Raw genomic sequence first — 16,631 nt, forward strand, 5'->3', positions numbered from 1 at the left:
CCAAACCCACCCTCAGGAATGCTACCCTCAGGGCAGGGCCACCTCCCTAGGCTGAGGGGTCCAGGGTGCCCGCCATTCCTCCCCTGCCCAACAGGACTCAGAAGTGGATCTTCCGAAAAGCATCAGAGGAGAGAGGGAAGAAAACCCCACCCCTTGGCTTCAGGGAAACAGGTGGATATGGGGAGGCAAACCTGGAGCTACCACTTAACAGGTTCCCTTCACTTCCCAGAACCCACGGCCTATGCAGGGGAAGGGCATGTCCAGCAAAGGACCCCAAGATTCCCCAGGGAGAAGGCGGCGAGGCAGAATCTGACCAGAGCACCTTCTGTTCACTCTTACCGTATCCCTTCCTGTGAAGGGAGGGGTGAGACGGGATCTAGGTCCCTTCCAACTTGAAAAGGCCATCACTACATAAAGCTAGCCCTGGCCGGAACCTCCCAGCCCTGCCTCTACCTAGCTGTGTGTGCTTCAGCAGATCCCTCAGTCTCCCTGAGCCTCAATTCCTCCTCTCTTTCCATTCTGAGGCTAAAATTCCACCTTAGTAACAATTCCTTTACTCTGTCAATTTTAAAAAGCATTTTCCCATTCATAATCTCATTTTGATCTTGATAATTTCATCAAGAGGTAGGGAGGGCATGGATTGTTATTCCCATTTTATGGATGGGAAAACCAAGGCTCTGAGTGGCTAAGAGCCTCCCTAAAGTACATCACCAGTGAGCAGCATAGGGAAGACTCAACCTCTTGGAGAACCAGCTGCTAGGATTTCATCTCCAAAGTCTGGGGAGGTCTCTTCGGAAGCCCCCACACCACTGGCTGGCAGGAATGCTCTCCCTTGCAGACCAGCGCCTGGAGGCAACCAGAGCACAAAATCCTTCAGAAGAGACTCCGTAGGCCAGTGGCCTCAGAGCAGCTGCAGAGTCCATTGGCAGCTTTTTGTTCAGCTGTCCACTGCTTTGAGCTCCAGGCTGGCAGCCCTTCTTCACCAACATTCAAGAAAGCCTCCCCACACTGGGCGGGCCCCGCAGGGAGAGAGAAACAGCCGTCTCACACACCATGCCCCGCGCAGTGCTCTGCACTTTACCAGAGGTGTCTGATATTCCTTCCAACAACCTTGTAAGGCAGCAGCTATGATTATCCCCATTTTACTGACACTCACAAGCACCATCCTCACTGCACCTCCTGGAGACTCCCCTTTGAAAACCAAATTTCTCCACCCAGGATAGAGACCATATTGCCAGCCTCACAGCAGAGTGCTGCCCTAGCTCTTCTGGCTATGAGAGCTTCAGTTGAAGGCCCCATAACATTAGAGGACCCAGAACACTTTCGAAGCACCAAGGTCCCAAACCCAGGCCTGGCCCAGGGCAGGGGCATGCTGTCTTAGATGTTGTTGTTAGTTGCCATAGAGACAATTCTGACTCATAGCGACCCCATGTGTGCACAGTAGAGCTGCTCCACAGGATTTTCAAGGCTATGACCTTTTGGAAGCAGTTGCCAGGCTTGTCTTCTCAGGTACCTCTGGGTGAGTTCAAACTGCCCACCTTCCAGTTAGTAGTCGAGTGCTTAACTGTTTGCTATCTTCTATGGGCAAACATTTTCAGGAGGCCTTTGCTCTGCAGGCTCCTCTCTAAGTGCTGCCTGGAGCTTTGGAGGTTGGCCTGGCTGAAGGAGAGAGCGCTGAGCCAGTTCCCTCCAGGCAGGCTGAATTCCCATCAACTGGGCCATCTGCTACCTACTTGTCTGTCTCTCCATGTATCTAAATCCAGGACCCCCACTGCCTGCCTGCCTGCCTGCCTCTGAATGTGCACCGGCTCTCCTAACCCAGTGTGTGATTCAACTGATGCAACTGATTGGTTTCAGAGCTGCTGCACATTGTGCTCTCAAACCAGGGTGGTTACCTAGCACTGATTTCTCCGACGCACAGGCATTGGGGCCGGTCCTTTGCATTGAAATGTGAGCACTCCCAAATCCAGCCACACACCCAGTACGCCCATCTTGCCTCACCTCCTTGCTCCTGAATTAATACCTCACGTCCTTGTTCCTGAATTAATTTTATTTCTTTAAAAACCAAAACTTCTTTTGCTATGATTTAACTTTGTTCATTTGTTTTGACATTTAATTCCATCACCAAAAGGTCAGCAGTTATAATCCACCAGCCGCTCCTGGAAAACCCTATGGGGCAGTTTTACTCTGTCCGATGCTATTGCTATGAGTCGGAATCAACTCGACAGCAACAGGTTTTATGACCCTGTAAGGATCCCTGGTGGCATAACGGTTAGGCACTCGGCTGCTACTGAAACGTTGGCAGTTCAAATCCACCCAGTGGCTCCCTTGGAAGAAAGACCTGGTGATCTGCTTCCATAAAGATTACAGCCTAGGAAACCCTATGGGGCAGTTCTGCTCTGTCACATGAGTCTCTACAAGGCAGAATTGACTCAATGCAATGGCACCTCACAACAATGAACCTACGATGTAGGCAGAGAGGAAAGGCATTGCTGTTACCATTTTTCAGTTGAAAAAACTAAGACTCAGAGAGGTTAAGTTGATGGCTCCAGGAGGTCTCAGGAGAGGAGACACTCAAATTCTGTCTCCTGCCTCCTTTAGAGCCTGTGATCTTGCCAGATTTGCATAACTGTACATGTGCGTTATAAAGAATGTGTGATATTTTCTCTTAGCTTTCTTTTTAAAAGATCAACAAATCATTTGTGATGTATTTAATGGAGAGTAAATGAATATGAAAAGCTCTCCCCCTTGTTATGGAGCTTACAATAATAAAAAAAAACAATAATAGCCACCATTTATTGAGCATTTGCTGTGTGCTAGGCTCTGTGCTAAGTGCTTTGGACACAGCATCTTATTGAATCTCATTTAATCATGACAACAACCCTGTGAGGAGGCAGGCATCATCAGCCTCTTTCAGAGCTGAGCCTGTAACTTGCCCCAGATCACTCAGTTAGGAAATGGCAGAGCCAACATTCAAATCTAGGTCTTTCTAACTCTAAAACCCAGACTCTTATATCAACGGAGGTAGCATCAGATTCTCCGTTATAAAATGGCCTCTGGCCCATCAACCCAATGCCCCCAGAGCTCTGAAGCCAGTAGTGTGCTACATCTGTCCATGGATCTGCAGGTACTGCGGGACAGCCAGAGCCCTGGTGGCATAGTGGTTAAGAGCTTGGCTGCTAACCAAAAGGTCGGTAGTTGAAATCTACCAGCTGCTCCTTGGAAATCCTACTGGGCAGTTCTACTCTGTCCTATAGGGTCACTATCAATAAGAACCGACTCGATGGCACCTGACAACAACAACAAGGGACAACTGCTCAGGAGAACAGAGACCCCAGGGCCAAGACTGCTCAGGGCAACCCCATCCAGGACCCTGGCACTGGAGAATCATCTGAGCTACTGCCACCCAGGCAGCTGGGGTTTTCTCAATGTAGAATAGAAAAATCTCTTTAAATTCTGACTCCCTTCCTCCTGGTTTCTTGTCTGGGTGCCATAATTCATATTAGGAAGTTCCAACTATGATGTGAGTTTGTAGTTTTCTGTGGAAATATTACCTGTGTCAAGAATTTCCCAGGCTACAGAGAAAGCAGATGTCTTCCCTCCATTACAGATAAGCCCCTCATACATAACAATCCATTAAGAGAAACAGGAGGCTTCTAGCTGCCCGTGAGCTTCAATCCCCCAACCCCTCACAGTCAGATAACCTGGCACTTTACTGAAATAAAAGGCCCCAAATCAATATCCCTTCATCAATCTTTGGAGGGCTAGGAGGTCACAGCTCCCTGGAAACCAATGCAACAGAAGTGCTTTTCTCTGGGAAAAACAAACCCAGCCTGGCAGGAAGCTTCCTTAGCATTAAAGAACCTGGGTCTCATTTCAGGCACTGCCCGAGAGACTGAGAACCCAGAATGGTGGGGTGGAGGGGCCTAGTCTCAGGGCAGAGAGGCTCTGGCTCTTCCCAGCATGGCTCACTGCTTCCCCTAAGCTGTGCTCTACTCACTCAGCTCTGTGCAACTGAAGACCCCCAGCTCCGCAGCGCCTCCACCTGCTACTTCCTGTGCGTGGGTGGGGATGTGGCTGACACAGGGGAGGACATCCAGTGCCCTCCTGGCCCTCAGTTCTGTACTGCAGGCAGCCAGGATCCCAGACTGTGGTCTGACAACATCCACTGCGTCTTTGAAATGCTCCACTCTCCCCTGAAGCTAACTTCTCATCAACTCTGTCTTCTTCCCCATGGGTCTGTTCAAAGACTCACTCCAGGTCTTACACCAGTTCTCTTAGCCAGGAACTGAAGGAATGATTTTCAATCACAAGCTGCACACTAATTCCTTCTCTAAAGGGTGTATTCCTCTTGGTCAGCCAGGGTAGACCATGTAGACCCCGACCCCTAGGGTGTAGCCAGTGTACTCCTTCCACAAGACAGTTTTTCAAGACTGTTGGGTGAGACGGATTTAAGTGGAGGCTGAGGGCAGGAAAGGGTCTAGGGGATAACTAGAAATATCAGTCACACTGATTGGGTATCACTCCAGCCCCAAACCCAGACACTTGATGTCTTCTTTATCCTGCATTATCCAGCCCAGGTAAATGTACAATTACCAGCAGGCCTTTTGAAACCCTGACAAGACCCTGTAAAAGGGGCCATGGGGGAAGAACGAGGCAGACACAAGAATAAAAGAGGGAAAAAAAAGCAAACCCGTTGCCTTCGAATCGATTCTGATTCATGGCAACCCCACAGGCTACAGAGTAGAACTGAGATCCATAGGATTTTCCTGGAGACCCTGAGTGGTGCAAATTGTTAAGCACTAGCCAAAAGGGTGGCAGTTCAAACCCAGCCAGAGTCACCTCAGAAGTCAGGCCTCGTGATCTGTTTCCAAAACGTCACAACAGCCTTGAAAACCCTATGGAGCAGTTCTACTCAGCACACGTGGGGTCACCATGAGTTGGAATCAGCTCAACAGCAACTAATAACAACAAATCTTTACAGAAGCCGATCATCAGGGCTTCCTTCCACAGCATATCTGGGTGGGTTCGAACCAACAACCTTTCGGTTAGTAGTTGAGCACAGCCAGTTTGCACCGCCCAGGGACCCACTAAGTAAGCAAACTGGGGAATGCACAGCTGTCAGGCCACACCCTTGTTAGGAACCCCACAGGTGGCCCTGAGCAGAGATCACAAGTGTCCTGCCCATTCTAAGCACTTCCTTGTCCACTGCTCTTTTACACAGAGGTCAGGGAGACAGGGGCAGAGACAGCACAAGGAACTGGCTTTCTGGCCTTGCCCAGGAACACTACATGTGTTGGTGTGGAGGCTGGTATCAGAACCCTGCCCGGTGTCTTCCCTCCAGGCACCTGGCCGCAGATCTCTCTCCTCAAATTCAGAAGGAAGGACTCACCTCTGCGAGGTACAGCACACAGAATTTCAGATCTTCGGAAGAACCTATGAGTAAACAAAAAGCAAGACTTGCATTAGAACTAGCTAAAGAGTCTCAGTAGTTTGAGCACAGCCAGCTGTCTCATCCAGAAGGCTGTGTGGTGCTTCCTGGAAAAAAGAGGAAGAAAGAGCCAGACACAAGGGAAGGGGAACCCCTGGAGCAAAGGCCACTAGATAAACACACAGGGTGATGCACAGTTATCAGGCCCTTGTCTGCAGGTCAACCTGGCCCAAGGAATGCTGCACCCAGATCTCCATGAGAGGTAGCCAGGAGTAGGGAGCCATCGTATGCCAGGAGGTCTCCCTCTTTCCATGATTCCTGCAATGAGGGACATCCAGGTAGCAGACATTTAGGTTTTCCTTTAAACAATCCAACTGCCTCAGCCATTTTGAAATTCAACAAAGAGCCATTTAGTTCCTGGGTGGGCTTTGTTACCCAACAAGGAATGTGTGGGCCAGTGGAGGGGGGAACCCCAATCATAGGCTGAGTGGAGCCCAGAGATGACTTCCCAGCCCAGACCTGACCCTCCTGTGTGTTTCCCTAGAGCCTTCACACCCCTCGCCTAGGATCCCAAACCCAACCATTTGCCAAGCTCTCTCCACCTGGGAGGCAGCTGGGAGGGACTGTCACTACTCCATCTCCTCCAGCAGGAGAGAAGGCAGAACCCCTACCCTAGGGTAGAAGATGACTGAGTGCATAGGAATTCGGGACTCATGTAGAGGAAGAGGGACACCAAGAGAGCCGACATTTGGCTTTTCCTTTAAGCAGTCCAACTGCCTTTGCTATTTTGAAATTCAACAAGGGAACATTTCATTCCAGAGTGGACCTTGCTTCCCACCAAGGGATGCATAGGCCAATACAGAGGGGATCCCCAGCCATGAGCTGGGTAAAGCCGAAAGATAGCTTTGCCAGGGTCTGGCCCCTTTGTGTGTTTTGGAACCCTCTCACCCTGGTCTAGGATCCCCAACTCAACCATTCACCAAGCCCTCTCCACCTGGGAGGCAAGCCAGGAAGGTTGTTGTCACCATTCTCCAGACACAGAAACTGAGACCCAGGGAGGGAAAACAGCTTGTACAAGTCATACAATAACTAAGTAGCAGAGCTGAGATTTGAACCCAGGACTAGATGCCTCCAAAGCCTGTGTTCCTGACCACATCGTCACAGTTCATCCCCCTCTACCAGTTTACTCATCTGTCATTCCACCAGGCTATGAGCTCCAGAGGGCTGCAAACGTGTCTCTTCCACTGTGATCGCCCGGTGGCCACCACTGAGGTGGGCTCCGAGGATTTACTCAGAAAATGCTGCCTAAGATTTAACTCCAAGGGTTCCAGTGGCCAAAACCTAAGCAGCTGAATTCCCAAGACTGGACACCTGGCTCCTCAGGGTGGGTGGAGAGCCGAAGAATCAGCTGGACGTTTCCAGGCCACTCCTGAGAGACAGGAGCAGGCCAGGAAGACATGCTGTGGGCGGGATACTGGACGCCCGGGAGGCAGAAACACAAAGACCACAAAGCTAGCAGGCGGCAGCAGCAGGAAGAGACCACAATGGGCCCCGGCTGACCGGAGATGTTAGCGCCAGCTCTCCGCCTGTTCCCATTACACTGCCATCCAGTCCCTCTGAAGCCTGGGGGAGGCTGGGCAAGAGAAAGGCAGGCAGAGTTTAAGTGGCTACCCAGCCAGGAGTCCTGGGGGAGGGGTGCACCCCAGCTCCTGAGCTGAGGCAGCGTTTCTCATCTCCTTTCAGTCTTTTTTTCATTCATCCAACAAACATTCACTGGGCACCTAGGATGTTCTGTGCCCCATGCCAGGTAGGCCCTGGGAGGACTCTTGGTCAGAGGAGCTAAGTACCCTTCAGACAAGTCCCACAGGGAGCCCTTGATTCTGGGGTGGGGCAGATTGCCCCTGCTAGGGAGCAGCCCTTACCAGCCCCAGCCAGGAGGAAAGGCTGGGTGTGTTCCTTGTTTACCACCTTCTTTGCCCCAAATTGAACTCTCCACAGATGCTGATTTAAAAAAGACAAACAAGGAACCTAGGAGTTGTGAGCAATGTTAATCAGAGGCCACTCTGGCAACAGAAGGTCCAGCTGAGGCCCCAAATGCATCTCTTAAAAGCCTCACTCAGGCCCCTGCTGTAGCCGCGGGTCTCTGGGGGCGCAGGAGAGGCAGGCAGGAAATCGGGCGCCAGGATTCAGAACATTGGGTCCTGCAGCTCCAACTCCAACAGCAGGAGAAGGTGTCCCCAGGCTCCCGTGATACCCACAGGCCTGTCTCAGGGAGTAATGGAGGGGGAAGCAAGGGCACCTTCAATACCTGGAAAGAAATCTTAAGCACTGGAATGTACACCTTGAAGACTCAGTAACACTGAGCCATTTCCTTCACTCTCAGCAGCTCTCAAGCAAGACACATTCCCGTGTTTGCGACTGACATTGTTAAATCCATTGCCATCGAGTCTATTTGAATCTGATTCATAGTGACCCTAAAGGACAGAGTAGAACTGCCCCCACAGGGTTTCCAAGGCTGTAATCTTTACGAAAGCAGGCAGTCACATCTTTCTCCCAAGGAGTGGCTGACAAGTTTGAACCGCTGACCTCTGGGTTAGCAGCCAAACTCTTTAACCACTGTGCCACCAGGGCTCCTTACTGACACTGCTAGGGAAAGCAAAACAATTTGTCTGAACCAAATTGCCTGCGCAACACACGCAGGGCTGGCACACACTCACACACACACACCCTTCTCCCACACCTACCCAACAAGCTGTAAAGGTTGTGGTCATCTGTCCTGAGGAGGGCTGGCCCTGGCCACCCTTAGCCCTCATCTAGCTTACCCACCATCTGTGGAGAGAGGAAGTGGTCCTAGACCAAGAAACCATGCCTGTACAAGGCTGCTGCTCACACACAGCTCGGCATCTGGAGGGTTATTCTGCAACACCTCCAGGCCCTACACAGCCCAACCTGACCATGGCCAGCCAGTGGAGGATGGAGCTCACCCTGCTTCCAACTTGCAGCTTTGGGTCTGGGGGTTCCAGAAGGGGAGTATTCAGCCAATCCCTAGTCGAGGGCCCCTTGAGAGGTGGGGGCAGGATGGTAAGGGCACTGTCCAACTTCTCTTAGCAATCCTGGCAGTGGGGTCCTTCCAGGGTTGTCAGAGTGGGGAGGGAATATAAAGGGCTGGCCCAACCCTTATTTCATAGTCAGAGAAACCAAAGCCCCAAAAAGGTCAGGGCCAGCTGAAGTCACACAACGTGTTAGGAGCAAAGCCAAACCTAGATTCTTAAACTCCCAGCTCCTACCCTTGGCTCTTCCACTGCCCTCTTCTCCCTCACCCCACTCTCCACCCAAAGCACACCCACTTTCAGCCTCCCTTCTTTTAGGCCTCCTAGGCTCATGGCCCCAGACCTGGGAAGCAGACTAACAGAGTGACAGTTCCATTCTTGTTATCAATCAACACATATTACTGAGTACTGCTCCCACCCCAGTACTCCTCAAATTCAAATGGGTCCTCGCGCATAAGAAATCAATGGGACTTAGCCTGTCTGAGCTGGAGAGGCAGGGACAGAGAGGAAGGGGCTGGACAGTGTGAGTGTGTGTAGGAGGCAGTGTGGGAGGGAGGCGGAATGGGAGTGTGAGTGTGAGCGTGAGGGAAGCTGGGTGTGAGGGACCAAGGGAGGGGCAGGGGCAAGGCGAGGTGGGCAAGTGGCAGCAAAGCCAAGGGCAGAGTCCTTGGTAGCTCTACCCAGCTCTCCCTCCAGCAGGCACAGGGGAGCACCCTGGTGGGGGCCCTGAAGGAGCTCAGAGGACTGCCCCTCAGCCCTGCCCTTTGGTCAGACTAAGCCCGCCCAGAGGCACAGGTTGGACAGAGTAAGCCGCCTTGCTTTTTCTCTCAGCAGTCACCCTGGTCAGTGGGCAGGAGAAAGTCAGAGCCGCAGAAGAAGTTGTAAGCGACTTCCTGTAGGGAGGCAAGTGTGGAGTTTCTCACAGGCTGGGTTTCCAAGGGGGAAGAACAGCCAGGGCACTGAGCACACAGGATGGGTTTGCAAACAGTCAGGAAGTTTTCCTGGAGCAAAAACCGTCAAAACAGAATTCTTTCACTGGGTAATATTTTCCTCCCTGCCCCTGTCACCATGCTCAAACAGGTCTGTTGTTGTTTTCATAATCTGGGAGAGGAAATCGAGCCCCTTTCAGCGGAGACCTCAGGCGCCAAACCAAACCACTCGACAGATACTCCCAGCTGGCTTCCCGTTCCCCGAGTGTAGGAGGGCACGATGGAAAGTTTGGAACTCACTTCACACTCCCACATCCCACTGCTCGCCAGCCCCCACCGCACATGCTCCAGCTCCCTCGACTCTGCCAGAGCAGTGCACTTGGGCGGACAAGGAGCAGGGGTCCCTTGTCCAGGGATGTGTGTGGTGCTGGGGTGGCACCCAACATTTACTGGGCATCTGTTGTATGCCAGGCACTTTGCATAGATGACTTAATTTAATCCTCATAACAATCTTTTGAGATACTATTATTATCCTCACTCACACATGAGGAAACAGGCCCAAAGGGATGAAGCAACTTGCCCTGGTCACACAGGTAGTGAGGGGCCAGGCCAAGATTTGAACACAGGTCTGAGTCCAGAGCTCTTCCCACTTCACTCCATCACCTCCCTAGAATGTCTCTGGAACAGAAACTTCCCAGCAAAGATCAGGATATATAGAGAGGCTTATCAGCCTAGAATGGAATGTCAGTGTCTAGTCAGTGCTAGGCACAGAGCCTAGCACCACTGCCAGACCCCACGAGAGCCCACATGCCCATTACACACAACTCCCAAGGCAGAAACCAAGACAGATGCTCCTCTCCTATGAGGATTAAATGCCCCACCAACAGCTGGCAGAGGGGCACCCAACCAGGGCATTCATGCTGCCCAGAGCAGGAGGACTGTTACTTACCTTCCTGCAGCTTCACACTCTGGAGGTAGAGAGGGTTCCTCAGGACGTTGCAGCGGCCTGGTTCGTCCTCCTTCGTGAACAGCAGCAGGTCCGAGTAGGCAAACAGCGTCACCTATGCCAGGGGACAGCAAACAGAATGGAACACACACACGCACACACTGCCCAGGCCCTTCCTCTCTGTCCCCCTCTCTCCAGCTCAGACAATCTAAGTCCCATTGATTTCTTATGTGCTAGGACCCATTCCAGTCCGAGTATTTGGCAGGTGGAGGGGGGTGATGCAGTAACTCGGTAATATGTGTCGACTGATGTCAAGAAGGAAATCCTTACTCCGTTCCAGGACCCTTGTTTTCTCAGCCCCCTGCTAAAAGGCTCAAAGTGGCTGTGCTTTGGGTGGGGAGTGGGGTGGGGGAGAAGAGGCCAGTGGAAGAGCCTGGCTGCTCCACTGTCCCCTGGAGGCCGGGAGCCACCACCTCCCCTGGAGTTCTAAGTAACACATCTTGGGCAGAACCAGGAGCAGACTTTCAGTGTGGCCTCAGCCCAGAGCAGAGACCTCACATGCAGTCCAGACTCCCTTTGCTCCCCCCACTTTTCCAAGTAGTAAAAAATATACAGAAGAATAAACAACCCTCACCTTCCACGGTAGATGGCCTCTACAGGTCTCCCTGTAACCTGATGCCCCACAGGCCCACCTATCTGACCAAATGCTCTGGAGTCTCTAGCCCAGCACCCTGAGCTTGGAGCTACCCTTGAACTACGGAATGTTCCACATTCGCTTTTATTCAGCTTTAAGTGTCTGGCTGAAAGAGCATTGGACTTGGAGTCAAAAATCATGAGGCTGCTATCTAAGCTCTGCCACTAACTCGCCGTGAAAACCTGTAAGTTCCCTTAAGCCCCGTCAACCTCAGTTTTCTCATCTGCACAACCAGTGGTGAGAGTCTCTGCCTGGCTTTCTCAGGGGCTCCTTCCACAAGCTCTTTGCACAATGAGAAGTGAAGCATCATGAAATGTGACGTATTACTATTAAATTCCTTGCAGAGGATTTTAACTACATTAATGCAAGATCAGTCGAAGAAAAAGCAAGTTGCTTAGGCTCCAATACAGACAGGTACATAACTTGTATCTTTTATGTACTAGCTGCTCCAAAAATAAAGGCGAAAGCTATTTTTAGACATTATAGGTAAACCAACAGGCATGCTCAGCATATTTTCATGCTAAAAAAAATCTACTTGGGAAAAAAAGATCCGCTGGACCCACTAATGCTTCTAAAGATTACACTGTCCTTTGTTTTGTAAATCCTGCAGTGGCATTTAGTCAAAAGCAATAAAATCCAATCTTAGATCCCCCAAAGAAAACAAAATATTATTGATGATGTGAAATTCTCTTTTAATTAAGTGAACCTGACACTTCTCTCTTCCGAACTAAGAGCTAGTCAGTCAGAAGGGCTCTACACGTACCAAGGGGCACAGCGGGTGTGTGCTAGGTTGTTGCTGAACTTTAAAAGTCAACATGTTGACATGTAGCTACCAAGATGGCCCAACAAGTCCACGTCTAAGACTCTATTCTACAGAAACACTAACAAGGATATATAAATACGAACATAAGAACAGCAGCATTCTTATGATAAAAAAAAAAAGAAAAGAACACAGCCATTCAGAGAGGATGAACAAAATAAATTACACTGGTGGCAGTTCAAATCCACCAGCCGCTCCTTGGAAACCCTACCGGGTAATTCCACTCTGTCCTGTGCGGTCACTATGAGGTGAAATCAATTCGACAGCAATGATTTTTTTACCTTCATATGGTAGAATTTTACATAACCATTAAAAGAATGAAGAGCCTTGTGGGGAGAAAGCAGCCCTGTTTGTGCAAGTGGTTAAGCGCTCTGCTGCTAACTGAAAGGCTGGCAGTTCAAACCCATCCAGAGGCTCCACAGAAGAAGGACCTGGCGATCTGCTTCTGTAAAGATTACAACCTAGAAAACCCTATGGGGCAGCTCTACTCTGTCACACGGGGTCACTGTGAGTTGAAATTGACAAAATGGCGCCCAACAACAACATGTGGGCAGAAATGGAAATCCGTCCCTCATGGGTCAAAATAGTGAAAAGTGGAAAAACACCCATAGCATAATGCGATTTTGTGAAACAAAACTATAGGCCTATATTTATGTACTTTTTAAAGATACTCACCACACCCTCCACATGGTTTTCTCTGGGGAGTGGGATTTTATTTTCTACACTTCTGTTTAATTTTTATTTTTGCAATGAGAATGTTACTTTTGTAATTTAAAATATATATACATATTTTTTAAAGGACCGCCTGTGTCCTTGAGGGTAGCACAAACAGAGAGGTTTGAGGTAATCCAAGCTAGAGACAATAGGGGGAGGTCCTTGAACAGGAGGCTCTCAGTTGGGGCCCAAACTCGAGGGCACTGGAACCCTAGGCTGGAAGGGACCCTGGTGGTGACCTTATCTAATGCCCTTCCCACCACAGCCCCGCAGGAGCCTCCATATGTTGAGCCCTTACTTTCTGCTCAGTGGATCCTCGCTTGTAAATAACATCACTGCCTTCCTTTACAGATGAGGCTCCTACAGCTCAGAGACGTTAAGCAACCTGCCCAAAGCCACACAGCCAGGGACCATTACCCAGTTCTAGATGACACTAAAGCTCTCACTATACAAAGTAGCAATATGCCTATAGCCATCCCCTCCCTGAATGTGAAAGAATCTAAACAGGGACCAAAGGAGAGGAAAAAATAAATAAGTAAAGTTAAGGGAGGAGAAGAAAATGATCCAAGAGCTCAGAAGTATTTGAAGGGTTGGTGGTCACAGGAAAGGACTTCAAAATCCAGGCAACGGAACAGACAAGGTTCTAAACCAGCCAGGAACCAACGAAAACCCTCCAGCTCCCCAGCCCATCTCCCCGACTCAAGGGAAATCTGGCAGCCACCTAAGGACCCACAACAAAGCTGATAGGAAAAAGTCGGAGGAGATGGTTTATCAGGACCCTGGAAAATAAAAAAGATGGGCCAGGCCCCTCTCGGGGCTAAATGGCTGGCAGGCAGCGAGAAGCCATGAGCAAGGTAAGAAAAGCCCAGGCCTCCGCTCTGGCCCAGATTCCCAGAACTAAGAAAGTGGTCTAGACAGGAAGTGATTAAGGCATGAATGAAGAATTTCCCCAAAGGTCAGGTCAGGGAAAGGACAGAGCTGGCACACAGCTGGAGGCAGGGCAGAGTGGGCAAAGTACCAGTGGAGTACAGGTGGTGCCCTTCCACCTCACCAGCATCTTGCTAGCCTTGACCCAGTAAGAGCACAGCAGCCCACGGTAGGGTAATGCCATCTCTGTGGCCCGTTTACCTGCTGCCTTCCACCACAAGCCTTGTCTTCCCTACTTTTGCTCTAAGGACACATCTGGCTTCCCAAGGGGTCAAGGGCTGAGGGATCACTTGGTTAGGGAATCCTTGTAACTTGGAGGGTCACTTCTTCCAAGTGGCTCCTAACCAAACTTCCTCCCTGGAATCTGGCCTAAGGTCAGGGTTTGCAGAAAAGACCTTGGTGCCTTAGTTAATAGTAAACTCAATTAGTCAGTATATAAATTGAGGGTGTGTCTGTCTTGTGCCCCTTCATATCCCCAGAGCCTAGCACAGGGCCTAACTACACTGTACAAGCTCAGTAACTACTGCCTGAATGTACAAACGAGGTTGCTCCAAAATGCAGTTTGATCTCAGGGCGCATTAATGGCATTCGTGGCTTCTGGGAGGGAGAGCAATGAGGACTCTTCATGGTGTGGGACTGGATCACTTCACAGACACTAGCAAACTTGACCGTTCCCAGAGAAGAGATGGGACAAGAAACCAAGGGGCAACATTCCAGGAATAAAGATTTTTTGTTTAGGGTAAAGAAGAACTTTCTACGATTTAGCCCTCTCCAGCAATAAAACCAGCTGCCTGGAGTTGCTGCCCCTGCAGATTCTAGAACTGGCTGGAAAACCACTGGCTGGGAATGTTCTTGCTGTTGTGTGCCATCGAATTGATTCGACTCAAAGCAACCCTATACGACAGAGTAGAAGTGCTCCAAAGGGTTTCTTAGGCTGTAATCTTTATAGGAGCAGATCACCAGGTCTTTTCTCCCACAGAGCCGCTGGTGGGTTCGAACCACCAACCTTTCAGTGAGCAGCTGAGCGCTTAACCATTGCACCACCAGGGCTCCTTCTGGGTATGTTAGAAGGAGGCAATTAGAATAGATGGCTTCTGAGGGACTAATCAACACTGAGAGTCTATGAACATATCCAGTCCCTTCTTGAATTCATGTATATTTTTGGCCTGAGTAACATGAGAGGGTACCAACATCTACATATTTGGTTCCTATTATTCTTCAAGAAAAAGAAATGTATTTATTTAATCTGTCTTCAAATTACTTCCCTCAATTTTTAAAGGGATGACTCTTAGTTGTAAGGCTCCAAAGATCCACTATGCAAAGATTTTTTGGACAGATTGGAATTGTAGAGTAACCGGGTTATGGCTTCAGCTTGTGTCTGTTTTTAAACAAACATGCCGGAGGCAGCATGGGATAATGGAAGGTACCACTGAGTCAAGAGAGGTCCGTGTAGTAATCCTGATTCCATCCCTTGAGACCCTCAGGTCCTAGTGAATCCCACTAGAGCCTCAAGTTCCTCATCTATAGAACGGGGACAACCAAGCCTATCTCCTGGAGGTGCTGCAAGAGCCAAGAGTATGTAAACTGCGTGCACGGTGAAGATAAACAGCAGCTGCTGAACACTTGCAGACTTAATGGTTACTGGATAGATAAAAGAACAAAATTAGACATATATAGATTTCAGCGTGATGTCCATTTCTAACTGCCATTTTTATGAATCTTGTGAATTTATAGCCACATCTTACTGACTCTTGGCCACCTGACTTAGCTCCATCACAAACCTTATTCACCAACCCATTGCTGTCGAGTCAATTCTGACTCATAGCGACTCTGTAGAACAGAGTAGCACTTCAAACATAGCTCCAAATGACTTCTTGTTCCTAAAACTCGAATCACCTTCAACAGATGATGTTTTACTTCCATGGAGGCAATTCAGAAAATATGCCAAGGTTCTTAAGAAAGTTCCCAAAGAGGAGGTCCAGGATATAGTGAGCAATCCCAGTGTGGTAGAAATACTCATGCAGTCTTCCCAGGGAGCTTTCTCAAAACAATGTTAATTGGGAATACAAGAGTTCTGGTCTACTTCTTTAAAAAAAAAACAAAACCAGCCTCATGCTTTAGTTATAATCATACAAGCACAAAGGCAGAAAAGGCCCTTAGAGATTAGCCAACCTCAGATCTTACACTTGCTGCCTCAAATATACACATACCCACTGTTTAGACAGGAAGACTGAGGAAGAAGGGGAAAATCATGAGTGAGCCAGCAGCAGAGCTGGAACTGGCTATAGGCTTCCTGCCTCCAAGTTTCCTGATCTACCACTACCCCAAGCTGCCAGATCTGAGTCAGGGCCTGATCTGCAGCAAACCCCCTACCCTCACCCCCAGGACCCCCAGGTAGCTCAGCCAGATCCTTTAGCCTTAAATTCATGCAACTGACCTGGAACCTGGCCAGCTCTGGGGATTGTGCGAGTACATGAAGCTCCCCTAGTTAGACATAAGCAAGGGCCAGCTCCCAGAAAGAATGACATGCCCCTCCCTCCACTACCCTGTCAGCAGAGCTAGAGCCCAGGAGAAATCATAGACTGACCCCTCAGAAGAGGATCTGGCATTTGGATTACAGACCCAGAAAACCTGGGTAACTAATACCCCTCTAAAAATTCTCTTTGATTAAGTTTTAATCTTCTCACCCACAAAGTTACTCATCACAGCTGGGGTGAACTGGCATTTCTTGGAGGAACTGGGGAGAAACAATGGGATATCTTTAGGGGCTAGGAAAACTTTCTAATCATCAAAGATGGACTAAATAGCTCTGAGAGGTGGTGAGTTCCCTATCACTAGACGCATACAAAAAAACCTGGATGGCCATTTGGTAGGGAGAGGGTAGGGGGTGGAGCTGGAAGACCTTTCAGGTCTCATCTACCCTGAGATTGTATAATTCTAAGACCATCACGAAGAGTGAAAAGTTAGGGGCCTATAGGATGCCCAATGGACCCACCAAGGAACTCCACTTGGGAAATGCCCCTGTGAGTCTTACCTCGGCAGCCTTGTTCCTCCCCTCGTACAGCAGCAGCTCCTCTGACAACAGGAGGGTCCGGGCAGGGTTACAGAGATCTAAGGGCT

At 49.7% G+C, this 16,631-nt stretch overlaps 1 protein-coding gene across 3 annotated transcripts in view; it reads right to left on the reverse strand.

Moving 5' to 3' along the window:
* The window catches only part of LOC100658384 (regulator of G protein signaling 3), a 183,736-nt gene that overhangs the window by 63,104 nt on the left and 104,001 nt on the right, over positions 1 to 16,631 (reverse strand). For all 3 annotated transcript variants that reach the window (XM_023545027.2, XM_023545029.2, XM_023545034.2), the window contains 3 exons: positions 16,546 to 16,629; positions 10,360 to 10,471; positions 5,393 to 5,436 (listed from right to left, as the gene is read on the reverse strand). In XM_023545027.2, the coding sequence (XP_023400795.2) occupies positions 5,393 to 5,436; positions 10,360 to 10,471; positions 16,546 to 16,629 (240 nt within the window). The remainder of the gene's footprint in view (positions 1 to 5,392; positions 5,437 to 10,359; positions 10,472 to 16,545; positions 16,630 to 16,631) is intronic.

Source organism: Loxodonta africana, chromosome 9, assembly GCF_030014295.1.
Source record: "Loxodonta africana isolate mLoxAfr1 chromosome 9, mLoxAfr1.hap2, whole genome shotgun sequence".
NCBI classification, from domain to species: Eukaryota; Metazoa; Chordata; class Mammalia; order Proboscidea; family Elephantidae; genus Loxodonta; species Loxodonta africana.